Here is a 12,304-nt window from a genome sequence, read left to right as displayed (position 1 = left end):
ATCCCACTCAGGATAAGTTGTAAATGCCATTTTAGCAACATATTTAATCAACTGTTATTAAAAAATCAATTTATGGAAAGAATATTGTTAAATTCTTATTTAACAAATTATGTAAATAATCCAAAAAGAAAAGGAAATCTGTTTATGTTCTTATCCTAAGAACAGAGAAAATATATTTCTGGCCAAATATTTAATGTTTACAAGCTGCTAAGATGATTTGTTTTATGAAACCATTTACATTTAAATGTCTTCAGTTCCTTTGAAGACTTTGGATCTATGAAGGCCACCAGCTCAAGGAGAGAAAATCATGGCAGTGTGTGTGGCCGTACAGTCCAAGTGCCATGCAGGACTCTTTCCTACAGGGCTTTTATCTGTTTTTGAAGAAATATTGGGTTATGAGACAGTGCATGTGTCTGTTTTGTTCTTTATGACTGTTAGTCTGTAAGTTATTACTTGATCCAAATATGTCAGTGAAGCAAACTTATTCTTAAATATTCAATTATAGGGCTACATGGCTCTTATGAAGGAAGATGGTGTTCCTGATGACATGAAAGGAAAGGACAAGATTGTATTTGGCAATATCCATCAGATTTATGACTGGCACAGAGAGTACGTAAGACACTTGCCATGCATGACAGTGTGCACAGCATCATCACTTGCTAAACTGCGTTGTGTCAGGCAAATGGGAAAGGCCGTGCAGTGGTTTGTCTCCTTTTATTACCTGTGTGGCCTCCCAGAGGTAGCTGGTGCAGAGGAAGTACTGATCAGGGCACCTGGGTGGCTCAGTTGGCTAAATGTCCGACTCTTTTGATTTCAGCTCAGGTCATGATCTCAGGGTCCTGGGATCAAGCCCCACATCAGGCTCCATGCTCAGCGCAGTCTGCTTGAAATTCTCTCTCCCTCTGCCCCTCCCCCTGCTGGTGTACTCTCTCTAAAATAAATAAATCTTTCAGGGACTTTTGTGGTAGCATGTCATGGCAGGGGGGAAGAGTCTCTTCTGCTTGCTGGTGCATCCAGGGAGCACCCGTGGGGGTGGCTAGACACACGAGCACCAAGCCTGACTGCCTGGGTTCAGAGCCCAGTGCTGGCCTTGAGCCATTTGCTTCCCTTCTCTGTGCCTCCGTTCTCCTTCTATGCAGTGTGGGTCAGAGTCTTACCCACCCCCCTCATGGGGTTTTTCGTGAAGAGACAGTGAGTTAATACATGCAAAGCACTTAGAATACCATCTATGTGTAGAGTAAGCCTCAGTAAATGTTTCTAATTAGAGTTGCAGCCACCTCTTGAATATATACGATTACTATTAGAGAGTTTTGAAGATACTGTTTTTTTCTAAGCATTTTAATGGAAACAGTAGACGTGACTGCACATGACAATCACATTTGACCGCAGCACCTTGTCACACCCATCCCAACCAGGAGATTCACGTGGGGGCTGGTGCACATCAGCCCCTTCGGGTCACCTTACTCCAAATTAAAAAATCTATAATCATCTGCAGATTGCTTAATGCCAGCCACTGATAATACTGTGGAGTATTCCAGCGGCCCTATTCTGTTCCTCTGATCTGTGCAGGGTGCCTACTTTACTGTCTTTATGTGCATCGCTGTCCCCATGGCCGGGAGTGTGCTCCCATCCGCTTCAAAGCCCAGGTCAGATGATCACTCTCCAAAAGCCCAGGTCAAATGATCACTCTCCATTAGGCCTCATCACTCCAATCAGATGTGCTCTGTCCTCCTTGCAGATAGCATATGTAAATGTGCTTTTGAAACTATAAAGTACTGTGCAGATATGAGGGGTTATCAGGGTGTGTATATAGTAGTGTTTTATTATTTCTAAATTTATCTGTCCTGATAGAATGTAAAACCCTTGAACCCAGATACGGAGTCATCATTTTCATATCCCCCTTAATGTCTAATTCAATCAGACTCGTAGATGAAGGACCAACTTCAGACACAGCCTGACTGATAGCTCTATTGATTGTAGACTAATCTGTGAATCTAATTTTAGAAAGGGATATTTGGTGCTCCTCTATAGTCTGCCACCCCTCGGTCTGGTTGTGAAGCCAGGATGGGAAGAGGAAACAGCACAGTGTTCCTGGGTTAACCAGACAGAGAAGTTGCACCTGGAGATGGGGCCCGCCACAGTGTGTGCAGAGCTGTAAGAAAACCCCAGGTGCTAGAAAATTCAACATAGCCTTAATGGATATGCTGGTTTGCGGGTTAATAAAATACCAGACATAACTATCAATGTAGCTAAGTGATGACTGAGGGAGCATGCGTCTTGGAGACTGCAGCCCAGAAGAGATACAGAGCAGGTGCCCCACAGCCCTCGTGTTGCTGTGGTTACAACTGATTTCTGTCTCGGTGGGAGCTGATACACATAATCTGGAGGTGATGTTGGATAGTATTTGGGAAAATGTTATAAAACGAGCACAGGTAATATATTCAGTATTTTACATCGATTATTATCCAATTTGGGCCTCTTAAAAATTACCATAAAATACATGAAACTCTAGTTTTCAGAAATAAAAATGACCAATCGTGTTGAAACTTTTATTTTTTCTCTGTGTTCAGTCGTGATATGTTATTGCTTGTGTCCTTAAGAAAAATGAGACAAAAATGTTGATTGTCCAAGAGAAGAAAAGGTCGCCAGTCAAGGGATGGTCTCATTCTGCCTTGTCTTTTTCACCTGTGTATCTCTCTTGGTTCCTGTCCTAACAAAATGTTTTCTGTGAACATTGTATTTCTTAAGTATATACTTGACACTTTCCGGTTGCTCATGTCACAGCAGACTATTTTGACAAAAATCAGAAGGCCAGATTGGAAACGGCTCTAACATTTCTCTTCTCGTTTCAGCTTTTTTTTTAGGAGAGTTGGAGAAGTGCCTTGAAGATCCGGAAAAACTAGGATCCCTTTTTGTTAAACATGTCAGTACAATAACATTATTTATATTCTGTTCTGATATTGTCATGTTTAGTGACTGGTTTTTCAGATTAAAGGAGAACTCACTGGTTGTTTATAAAAGTGCTTATGTTAAGAATCAAACCAAACCATGCAGTGTCAGCGAATTGGAATTAAACCACACTCTTGCACATGAATGATCGGCTCTCCCGGTCACCTAGCCCCAGCCGGCTGTGGAGCTCAGCACAGTACAGAGTGGTCAGAAGGGGGACCAGAGGCAAACTTGAAGCAGGAACATTTGGGAATGTCTGCGGGCAGACAGCTCAGTGAAGATGGTGATGTACTTAAACATGCAGTAGGTTTAATGTAGTAGCCAAATACATGTGTGTATCTGAAATAAGTGTGTTAACATTAATGGGTTTTTTAGGAAAAATTCCTGCATTTAAAAAAAAAAACTAGTGATAAGAGTTTTTGCATTTTTGCAGATCTCTTTAATGTCTGCCTTAATAGAACACAGATGGATTTTTATATCGGCTTCTGCATTCATTCTGTTGTGGAATGGTTTCTTGGTTAAAATATATGAAAAAAAATCCATCCTCATACAGGTAGAGAGTTGGAAAGGAACAAGTATTTTAATACTTTTTTCAGGTAATTATGGGTAGCTTTCTGAGATACCACACTGGAACTCGACCGTGTGATACCATCTCAAAGGTTAGCTGCCACGTGGAATCTGGAAAGCTCTGTAGCGGACTTGTGCCTTACTGTTCCACTGGACGCATTGAGGCCCCTCACACCTGCAGGTGTCCAGCCCTGCACCAGCTTGTGAAATAGCGCTTGGTCAGTTGGAAAATAGTGGTTCCCCGGTTCAGACAGATCTTCCAGATGCTGAGACATTTTGTTACACCTTATCAAAAAATCGGATTTGTTAATATCGCCAGCCCTCTCTTTAGGCCAGTGTTTAGGTATTGTCAAGTTCACAGTGGCAGATACCCTGTTTTCCAAAATTCTGATCTTTAACTTGAAAGCTCAGAGTTTCATTATCAACAGATACTGCCAGTTTGCCTTGAAACGACAGGCTTTTTGTTCATGTTCAAGAAGATGTTTGTCAGATACCCAAGTATAAATATAGCTTGTGTCCATCCTTCCTTCAAGTAAAAATGGCAGCCCACAAAACCCAGCAGTCAGTTTGGCCCACAGCTCAGTGGCACAAGTGTGCCTGCTTGAGACAACTGTTGTGTGCCACAGAAGTGTTATGAGGACCTCTGTTTTGTCACAAGAATGTTAAAAAGACATACACTCCATGGTTGAGTTTTCATAAAATGGATTTTTATGACTGCATCCAGAACATTCTGAGGTGAAACTGGCAGTCTTCTGCAAATGTGCAGGGGTGAATATTTGCCAGTATTTGCTGGTTTTGCACATCCCTGAGATGGTAGCACAAAGAAAGGGGCAGATTATATCTCAGCATTAGTCTGAAAATAGTTCTGACCCCCTGGATCCCCTGGAAGGCCACAGGGACCCCCAGGGGTGGGTACACCACACTTAGAGGATCACCGGATGAAGGGATGGCTCCCTAGGTACGTTTTCCCCTGCCTTCAGCACCTGCAGTCAAAGAGCTTTTTCTTCCCTGCTAAAGCCAGCAAGGCTTCCTAGAGCCCTGGGCCAGTTGGAGGGGTGGCAGTAATTCTCTGTTCAATACGAAGAACCGTGTCCTCTGGTTGCCCCTGTACTTGCCGGGTGAAGTGAGGGGTTTGAAATAGCTGAGGGGCCAAGGGGGATAGACTGTCTTCGGAGCCACAAAGCAGGATGCTGACGTAGTCCTGCATCTGGAATGTGCTCCCATGGGCCTAAACCAGTTTTGTTTGAAGAAGATTTCCTTTATGAATGTGCTGAAATGTGTATGTGCTCTTACATTCTAATTGAACTTCTGATTGTTTTAACTCCTCTGTTTGCCTTTTTCATTCCTAGGAGAGAAGGTTGCACATGTATATAGTTTATTGTCAAAATAAACCAAAGTCTGAGCACATTGTCTCAGAATACATTGATACCTTTTTTGAGGTAAGACCCAAGAAAGAAACAAAGTATTTCTGAATCTTTTGTTACAGTTGATGTCCAAAACCTAACATACCATGTTTCCCAGGAACTAAGCAATCAGTTCCTATAAATCAGAGAAATGAGTATGAATTCTTAGTCTATGATTGTGTATCTGTTAACCTTCAGAAGACTGGGGTCATTGTTAAAATAAGGGGTTTTTTAAGCGGTTTTGAACTTAAGGCTCTTTACAGATTCAGAACAACTCATGATCTAAACTCTCAGCCTAAAAATAAAGCATGTGTTTATATGAATAAAAGAAAGCAAGTGAAAGAAGGTCTTTAAACAAGCAAAAAAAAAATGGCTATTTTGAAAACCGCCCTAGAAGGTTGGAAGAGGCCATTCTGAGAAATGGCAGAGCCCTGGCTGATGTTTGTGCAGTGAGGCCCCTTGCCCCACCCCACGCCTCTCCCGCCTTCCGTGCCGGGTACTTGGCATTTCTGACCGTCACAGGGACTCAGCAGTTGTCCTCTGAAAGGCAGCACTTACAGATCTTTCTTTTCTCCCTTAAAACCACAGGACTTAAAGCAGCGTCTGGGCCACAGGCTGCAGCTCACAGATCTGTTAATCAAACCAGTGCAGAGGATCATGAAGTACCAGCTGCTACTGAAGGTGAGGGTTTGCTGGGCGCAGACTTGGGCGCAGACTCGGGGTCGGCGGTTTGTTTGGTGAGAGGACCGGATAGGTGAGGGGAAGGAAGGATTGGGCAGGGGAGGGGAATCTTTCCTATAAAAAACCTAAAGCGGTCTTCTGATTTCTGATTTTAAATATTTCAGAGTAAATTTCTTAAAATCTAATAAGGCGCCTTGTACTGTCTTTCTCAATTTTTCATTTACATCAAGTTCTGAATCAAAATGTCACTTGAAGTGAACCTTTTTCCCCATCACAGATCTTTGAATGTTAATCGTTTTTCCTCGGCTCTCTCGGCCTTGCAAGTTTTCTCATCTTCCTGGGGGTCCTGCGTGAAATTAAAATTTCAGAGCTCAGACGCCGTTGATTGGTTTAAATTCCTAAGCACAATTAGAGGCAAAGTCACACAGTTGTCCATGATGAGAGTGAGTGTCGAAATATGTGGAGAGTGCTTCGGATATAAAACTTAGAAGCCGGGCATCCACAGAGCCCAGAGCTGTCTTGGAGTAAAAGACGAGCCGGTACCTGCTTAGATTTGGTTGACTTTGCTCTGCTGTAGCTCGAAATCCTCCTAAGGATATCTTTCCATCATGTTACCGGGAGAAAGCAATGAGAACATACGACCGAGATGCCTGGCCTGGCACCTGGCACATCAGGAATGAGCAAAAAGGTTAGCTGCTGTTGTGATCATCACCCTTATCATGTCCTTCTCTCTGTGCTCTTTGCAGGACTTCCTCAAGTATTCCAAAAAAGCTAGCCTGGATACGTCAGAATTAGAGGTACTTACATCCCCCCGCTGGGCCCACCCTGTGCTACCCAGGCCCCTCACTTAAACCTTCCCACCCCTGTCTCCAGTGTCCCCCGAGCAGCCTGCCCGTGAGGGGCCTGTCCCTGGGAGGGGTCTGTCCTGCACCTGGATGTGCCCTCCGCACCCTGGGGGGGGGGGGGGCGGAGGAGGGAGCGGGACTGGGGGGAGGCGGAGGGGGCGGTGAGCTGAGGGCGGCAGCTTTCCCCGGGGAGCTGACCAGCGGCTCTGCTTTCTCTCCCACCCCCAGAGAGCCGTGGAAGTCATGTGCATAGTCCCCAAGCGGTGCAACGACATGATGAATGTGGGGCGGCTGCAAGGATTTGACGTAATGCTGCAGCTCTTTAAACTTGCTCCTCCGGCTTCCCTCATTTCCTTCGGTCTTCGATCACTTACCTGCACACATAGAAAGCTGATCCTTTTTGCCTACTTTCTGTCTCCTCTCACTGTTCTTGAACCTGATTGGTATTTTCTTTCAACTTCTTTCGGTGCATCTGATTTGCTTTTTGAGGCCCTCCCTCTGCTCACGGCCCAGCGCCTGCCAGGGCTTGGCCGTGACTCGTGGGCCCTCTGATCCTGTAGTGGCACAGCCGCCTTCCCTGGCAGGTGGTGGGAAGCAGGGGGCCCCTGCCCATCCACCGTCCCTGGGAGCTTGACTTCAGGCGCACTGTGTCCATTGTTTGTCTGCCAAACGGTTCTATGAGTTGCCAGACTATTGATATTACATATTGTCCTATTAGTATCTTAAAGATACTCAGAATTTGTACAAATTCAACTACTGAGTAAAGAAAGGGGACACGTTTTTGCTTTTCTCTTCTACTCTTTTACTAGAGAATTAGGGTGTACAGTTCTTGGTGCTGTGGTTCTCAGGAAAGCGCACACACACTCTCCTGGACGGCTTCTGAAAACACGGGTCCCTGTGCATTTCTAATGGTCCTGCCGGGGCGCCGACGCAGCTGGGCCCAGGGTCTGTGCCTCGAGAACCTGCTCCAGTGTGAACTACACACTTTCAACCCATTTTGTCTTTGATTATAACTGAGGCCAGAAACATACACAGAGTTTGGCAAGAATTTTATCTAGATGATTATCCCATCTGGGGCTAAGAACTCATTACAATAAATGAAATTTTTAAGCTCTATAAATTAAAAGAAGAAAAACACATTCTGTGGGAACAAGAAAAAAAAAAGAACAAAACAGATATTTTGACTTAGAATAAAATGTTCTCTCCTCTTCTTTTGCCCCCCCCTTTAGGGTAAAATTGTTGCCCAGGGCAAGCTGCTCTTGCAGGACACATTCTTGGTCACAGACCAAGACTCGGGACTTCTGCCTCGCTGTAAAGAGAGGCGGGTTTTCCTCTTTGAACAGATCGTCATTTTCAGTGAACCACTTGATAAAAAAAAGGGCTTCTCAATGCCAGGATTCCTGTTTAAGAACAGCATCAAGGTAATGTGTGTTTGTGCTGATGCACGTACCTGTCATGCGGATAAACTGTTTCCTTTTCAGCAATGACATGTCCTGATCCTTTGTTTATTAAATATTTAGAAAACTGCCTAAGACATTTTAGAACTTTTAAAAGTTCACTCCATCCCTGTACTGCCTGCATTCTGAAGTGGCTGATGGCTTGCACACATCTCTGTGTGACCATGATGAGAAGATTTTATCTTTGTTAGTTTTTGTGTACCCCCTTTCCTAGGACCACATACAACTTTAAGGGACACAGATTTGGATAACTGTCGTAAGACCAGAGCAGAAAGCTTTCCCACTGTCTTATTCTCCTCCGCTCAAAGCGGACACACTGAGTGCTCAGTGCTCGGCATGGGGCCGCGGGGGTAGACCAGACAGGCAGTCCATGCCCTCAAATAGCTTGTTGTCTGATGGAAGAGAAACACAAGTAACCAGACAAAATAATTGCAAATGGCCCTGAGTCCTGCAAGTGGGACAAACCAAGGGCCAGATAGAAAAAAGCAGAGGAGGGAGCTTGAGGTCTCAGCAGAAGGTCCCTGGGAGATGCAGCTTGCCCACCCCTCCTCTCCGTCCCTGCTCTTCCCACCTCTGTAGCCGTGCGGGCCCTGAGCTCTGAAGGGAGGTGTGCTTCCCTGTGTTAGGGCCTCCTACCCTGGGCTACTGGGCTCCCTGTCGGGGACAGGGACGGGAACCCTCTTAGGCCCTCTGAGCCCTAAGGTCTTAGCACATGAGTGGGACACCGCACCATCCCGCTCCCCGTCAGGCTTCTGTTGGCCACCTGCAGCAGCCTTCCTACTTCCTCCCGCTCCGGGCTGGGGGAGGCTCTTTTGCCCAACAGGACCTAGGGAGGCACTCGAGCTGGGCTCCATGAAACTGCAGGCCCCTCCTCTCTCCCACCATCCTCCAGCCCTCCCCCCCAGGCCATTGGAGGCCCCCAGGTTGTCATTCTGCACCCACCATACATCTTACGGGATGTCTTACCCGTTCTTCCAGAAGTCTCCTGACAGACGTCTCCACTCCATTCCAGCAGCTTAGAAATTCTATGTTCTTGCTTCTGTAAAACTATCCCACATGTGAAAGCACATATAACTTCATAGCACATGCCCTATGAACAGTAAAGGTATTTTAAATAGTCTCCTTTTATTCCTGGGGCAGGAAAGGGAGGGTTACACAGACACTGGCTCATCATAATGGAGTCTGAAATCCGGTAATTCCCAGGCCCATGTTTCTAGTTTAATATTCACATTATTAGTTAAATTCCTGGTAATCCCCTCATCCCTGAGTTTAAAAAACCATTGAAAACCTTCAAGATAATGATTTCCGAGGCAGTAAAAATGACAGCTCAAAACTGGTTGTTTCAACTTTGACGTGGGATGAACTTTACACTGCACCTGACCGGTGGGAATAAATGTGCTTTAGTTTTTATTGTAGTAAAATACACATAAATTCACCATCTCAACCATTTTTCTGTGTGCAGCTCAGCGGCATTAAGTACATTCACATTGTTGGGCAGCCATCACCACCCGTCCACCTCCGGAACTCTCCTTACCTTGCAAAACCAAAATTCTGTGCTCTTGAAACAACCACTCCCCATCCCCCCTCCCACCAGCCCCTGGCACCCACCATTCCACTCTCTAGCTCTGTGAATATGACCACTCAAGGTACTTACTTCATCTACAAGAAAATCATTAACAGTATTTGTCTTCTTGGGACTGGCTTATTTCACTGAGCATTACATCCTCGAGGTTCATCCATGCTGTGGCATATGTCAACTATCTTTCATTTTTAAGGCTGAATAATATTCCATTACTCATTCCAGAGACCACATTTTCTTTATCCATCCATTAATCAACAGCCACTTGGGTTACTTTCATATTTTGGCCATTGTGAATAATGCTTTAATTTTTTTAAGGTGAATTGCCTTTGCCTGGAGGAAAATGTGGAAAATGATCCGTGTAAATTTGCTCTGACATCGAGGACGGGGGGTGTGGTGGAGACCTTCATTTTGCATTCATCCAGTCCAAGTGTCCGGCAAACATGGATTCATGAAATCAACCAAATTTTAGAAAACCAGCGCAATTTTTTAAATGGTAATGTATGTTCTGTTACTGGGTGTGTGTTTTGCCTGAGGTACACGTTTCTGTTTCTCTTCTCTCTCCTGTTGCATCCTGCTCATAATGACGAGACATATTTAGCACAGACTGTGTTTCAGGCTCTGTCCTAATAAGCACTTGTGTATTACTTCAATTCCTTTTCACAACAACCCCTGGTGGCGAGTACCACTGTTAGCCCATTTTACAGATGAGGAAGCTGAGGCACAGGGTGGATCAGTAAGTTACTTAAAGTCCCACAAATTCTTCCTGGAAGAGTCAAGGTTTCCAGCATGCCGTCGCCCCCGGCACGTGTCCCACATGGTCTCTTCCACCACTTGTGCCTTGGAGCCCTGTCCTGGGAAGGGAATGCTTGAGAAAAACTGAGGCAGCTGACAGAAGTGCACCTTTGAAATTTTTGTTCGCTCACATTGCTCATCCATACTCCTAACTCCTTTAGAAAACAAGACCTATATTTTTCCTTCCCAGCTTCCATGACATGAGTGATGACAGGGAGCTGCAGAGCACCTTAGGGGCTGTGTCTTCTTCACAAGGAGAGTGACCATACTGACTTTACGGTTTAGATAACTCCTTTGACTCGTTATGTGGGTGACCTAAAACTGCCTGCTTCCCTTTGTGATGGCCACCTTTGACTCTGCTTCTAACTTGGCCATCATTGAAGAGCTCCGAGAATTCAGCCAGAAGCTAGATAACTCATTTAATGTCTTCTCTTTGTCTTTTTCTCCATGTCCATATTCTTTGTCTGTGCCCCAGTCCAATAGGATGTTGTCATTTCTTTGTCACCGTAAAACCACCTTCACACCTCGCATGACATTCAAGAGCCAGGAACACAGGCATTCAGTGAAAAATCAAGGGCAAGGCATTTGGGGCCAAGGGGTGGTCAGCTGCCTGGGTGTTAAGCAAGACTGATCATTTTTTACATCTGTTGTTGGAATTTGATACATGGGGCTAGTAGGGGCCGGGGGACAGTCCTTGCGAATGTAGAAAAAAGTTTTGCTCCCATAACAATGAGCCAGTGCAGGCCTCTTTAAGGGTCCTGTTCTGAAGTGATGCATTAAATGCCCATCCATAGCATGCAACTGTTGGGAAATCTCTTTACCATCTTTAAAATAAAATGAACTGCCTCCCAAACTGGAGGCCTGAATAGGCCATGCTGTGAAACTTTACTAGACATCCTCAGTCTACATAAAGGACCGATTCCAGAGGATTGAGCACCATCAGGAATAGTGTGGGAGCTCTGGGCATGTGACACCCTTCCCTCTCGCCCCTTGTTCCAGTAAGAGGCCATGGCCAGGACAGACTTCATAAAATGTCATTTGGCTCCAAAATGCTTGTTCACACCTGCCTGACGTCTCCCAGGCAGGAAGGGGTTCTGCCTAATTGTTGTATTTCTCAAAGGTTTTAACACTTTAAAATTTTGTGATATTTCCCCGTATCTTATTTGGTATTTTTCCCTCGGTTTCCTGCAGATGACTACATATAAACTATATCCCTGGAGTCGAGAGATGGTCCAGCTACATGCCCCGCGGGGGTCTTTGTGGAGCTCTTTACCTTCCCTTGTCTCTTATGCCAAATCTGCACAGCAGAGGTGGTCCCTAACACTGCCTTCCTGCGAGCCTGCAGGGAAACCAAGGGATTCCTTAACTCCCAGCCAGGTTCTTCTTTGCCTGACTGCTCTCGGGTTGAAAGAAGACCTTTGTGGCAGCTGGACTGAGCTTTCCCACTCCATGGGAGCCAGCTGCTGTCTGGGATTCTCCCACACGGGCAGTGGGCCTCTTCCCCTGGGCGGGGATGCAGAAGCTCTGCTTGCTGCTCCCAGGCTGGTAAAGTCGGCGCCACCCTCGTCCTCATGCACTCTGTCCTTCCTCGGCCTTCTCTGCCCCCCAGCCACTCACACAGGCGCACCCCCCGGGTCAGCTGTTCATCAACAGAAGAGTAGCATTTAAGGCCTTTGCCTTTTCCTGTACTGATGGATGGTGTCAGTCTGCTGCTTCCAGGATAGGTGGGAGCTTAAAGGTCGTGATGGTTAGAAGTGGCGTGGATGAGCCTCCACTTGACTGGGGAGGGGGAGCATTCAGGACCAGGATGTCCTTTTGATGCCATTCTGTGCCTTTCTCCTTTGCCTGGTGAGCCTGTTTTTTCTTGGTTCCCTGACAGTGCCTCCTCTCTGTCTCCCTTATTTACAGCCTTGACATCACCAATCGAGTATCAGAGGAACCACAGCGGGGGCCGCCGCCGCCGCGCCGCCCGCCGCCGCCGCCGCCGCCGCCCAGGCGGCGGGGCCCCCAGCCGCCTCCGCCGCTGGG

The 12,304-nt window shown here is 46.0% G+C and overlaps 1 protein-coding gene across 1 annotated transcript in view; it reads left to right on the top strand.

Annotated features, from left to right (window-relative positions):
* TRIO (trio Rho guanine nucleotide exchange factor) overlaps positions 1-12,304 on the top strand; it is a 224,096-nt gene that overhangs the window by 195,193 nt on the left and 16,599 nt on the right. The window contains exons 40-48 of the mRNA XM_044916685.1: positions 506-609; positions 2,854-2,923; positions 4,866-4,955; positions 5,508-5,600; positions 6,347-6,397; positions 6,674-6,751; positions 7,675-7,866; positions 9,800-9,977; positions 12,185-12,286. Coding sequence (XP_044772620.1) covers positions 506-609; positions 2,854-2,923; positions 4,866-4,955; positions 5,508-5,600; positions 6,347-6,397; positions 6,674-6,751; positions 7,675-7,866; positions 9,800-9,977; positions 12,185-12,286 — 958 coding nt within the window. The remainder of the gene's footprint in view (positions 1-505; positions 610-2,853; positions 2,924-4,865; positions 4,956-5,507; positions 5,601-6,346; positions 6,398-6,673; positions 6,752-7,674; positions 7,867-9,799; positions 9,978-12,184; positions 12,287-12,304) is intronic.

This window comes from Neomonachus schauinslandi, chromosome 7, assembly GCF_002201575.2.
Source record: "Neomonachus schauinslandi chromosome 7, ASM220157v2, whole genome shotgun sequence".
In the NCBI taxonomy this organism is placed as follows: domain Eukaryota; kingdom Metazoa; phylum Chordata; class Mammalia; order Carnivora; family Phocidae; genus Neomonachus; species Neomonachus schauinslandi.
This window is presented reverse-complemented; position numbering and strand designations above follow the sequence as displayed.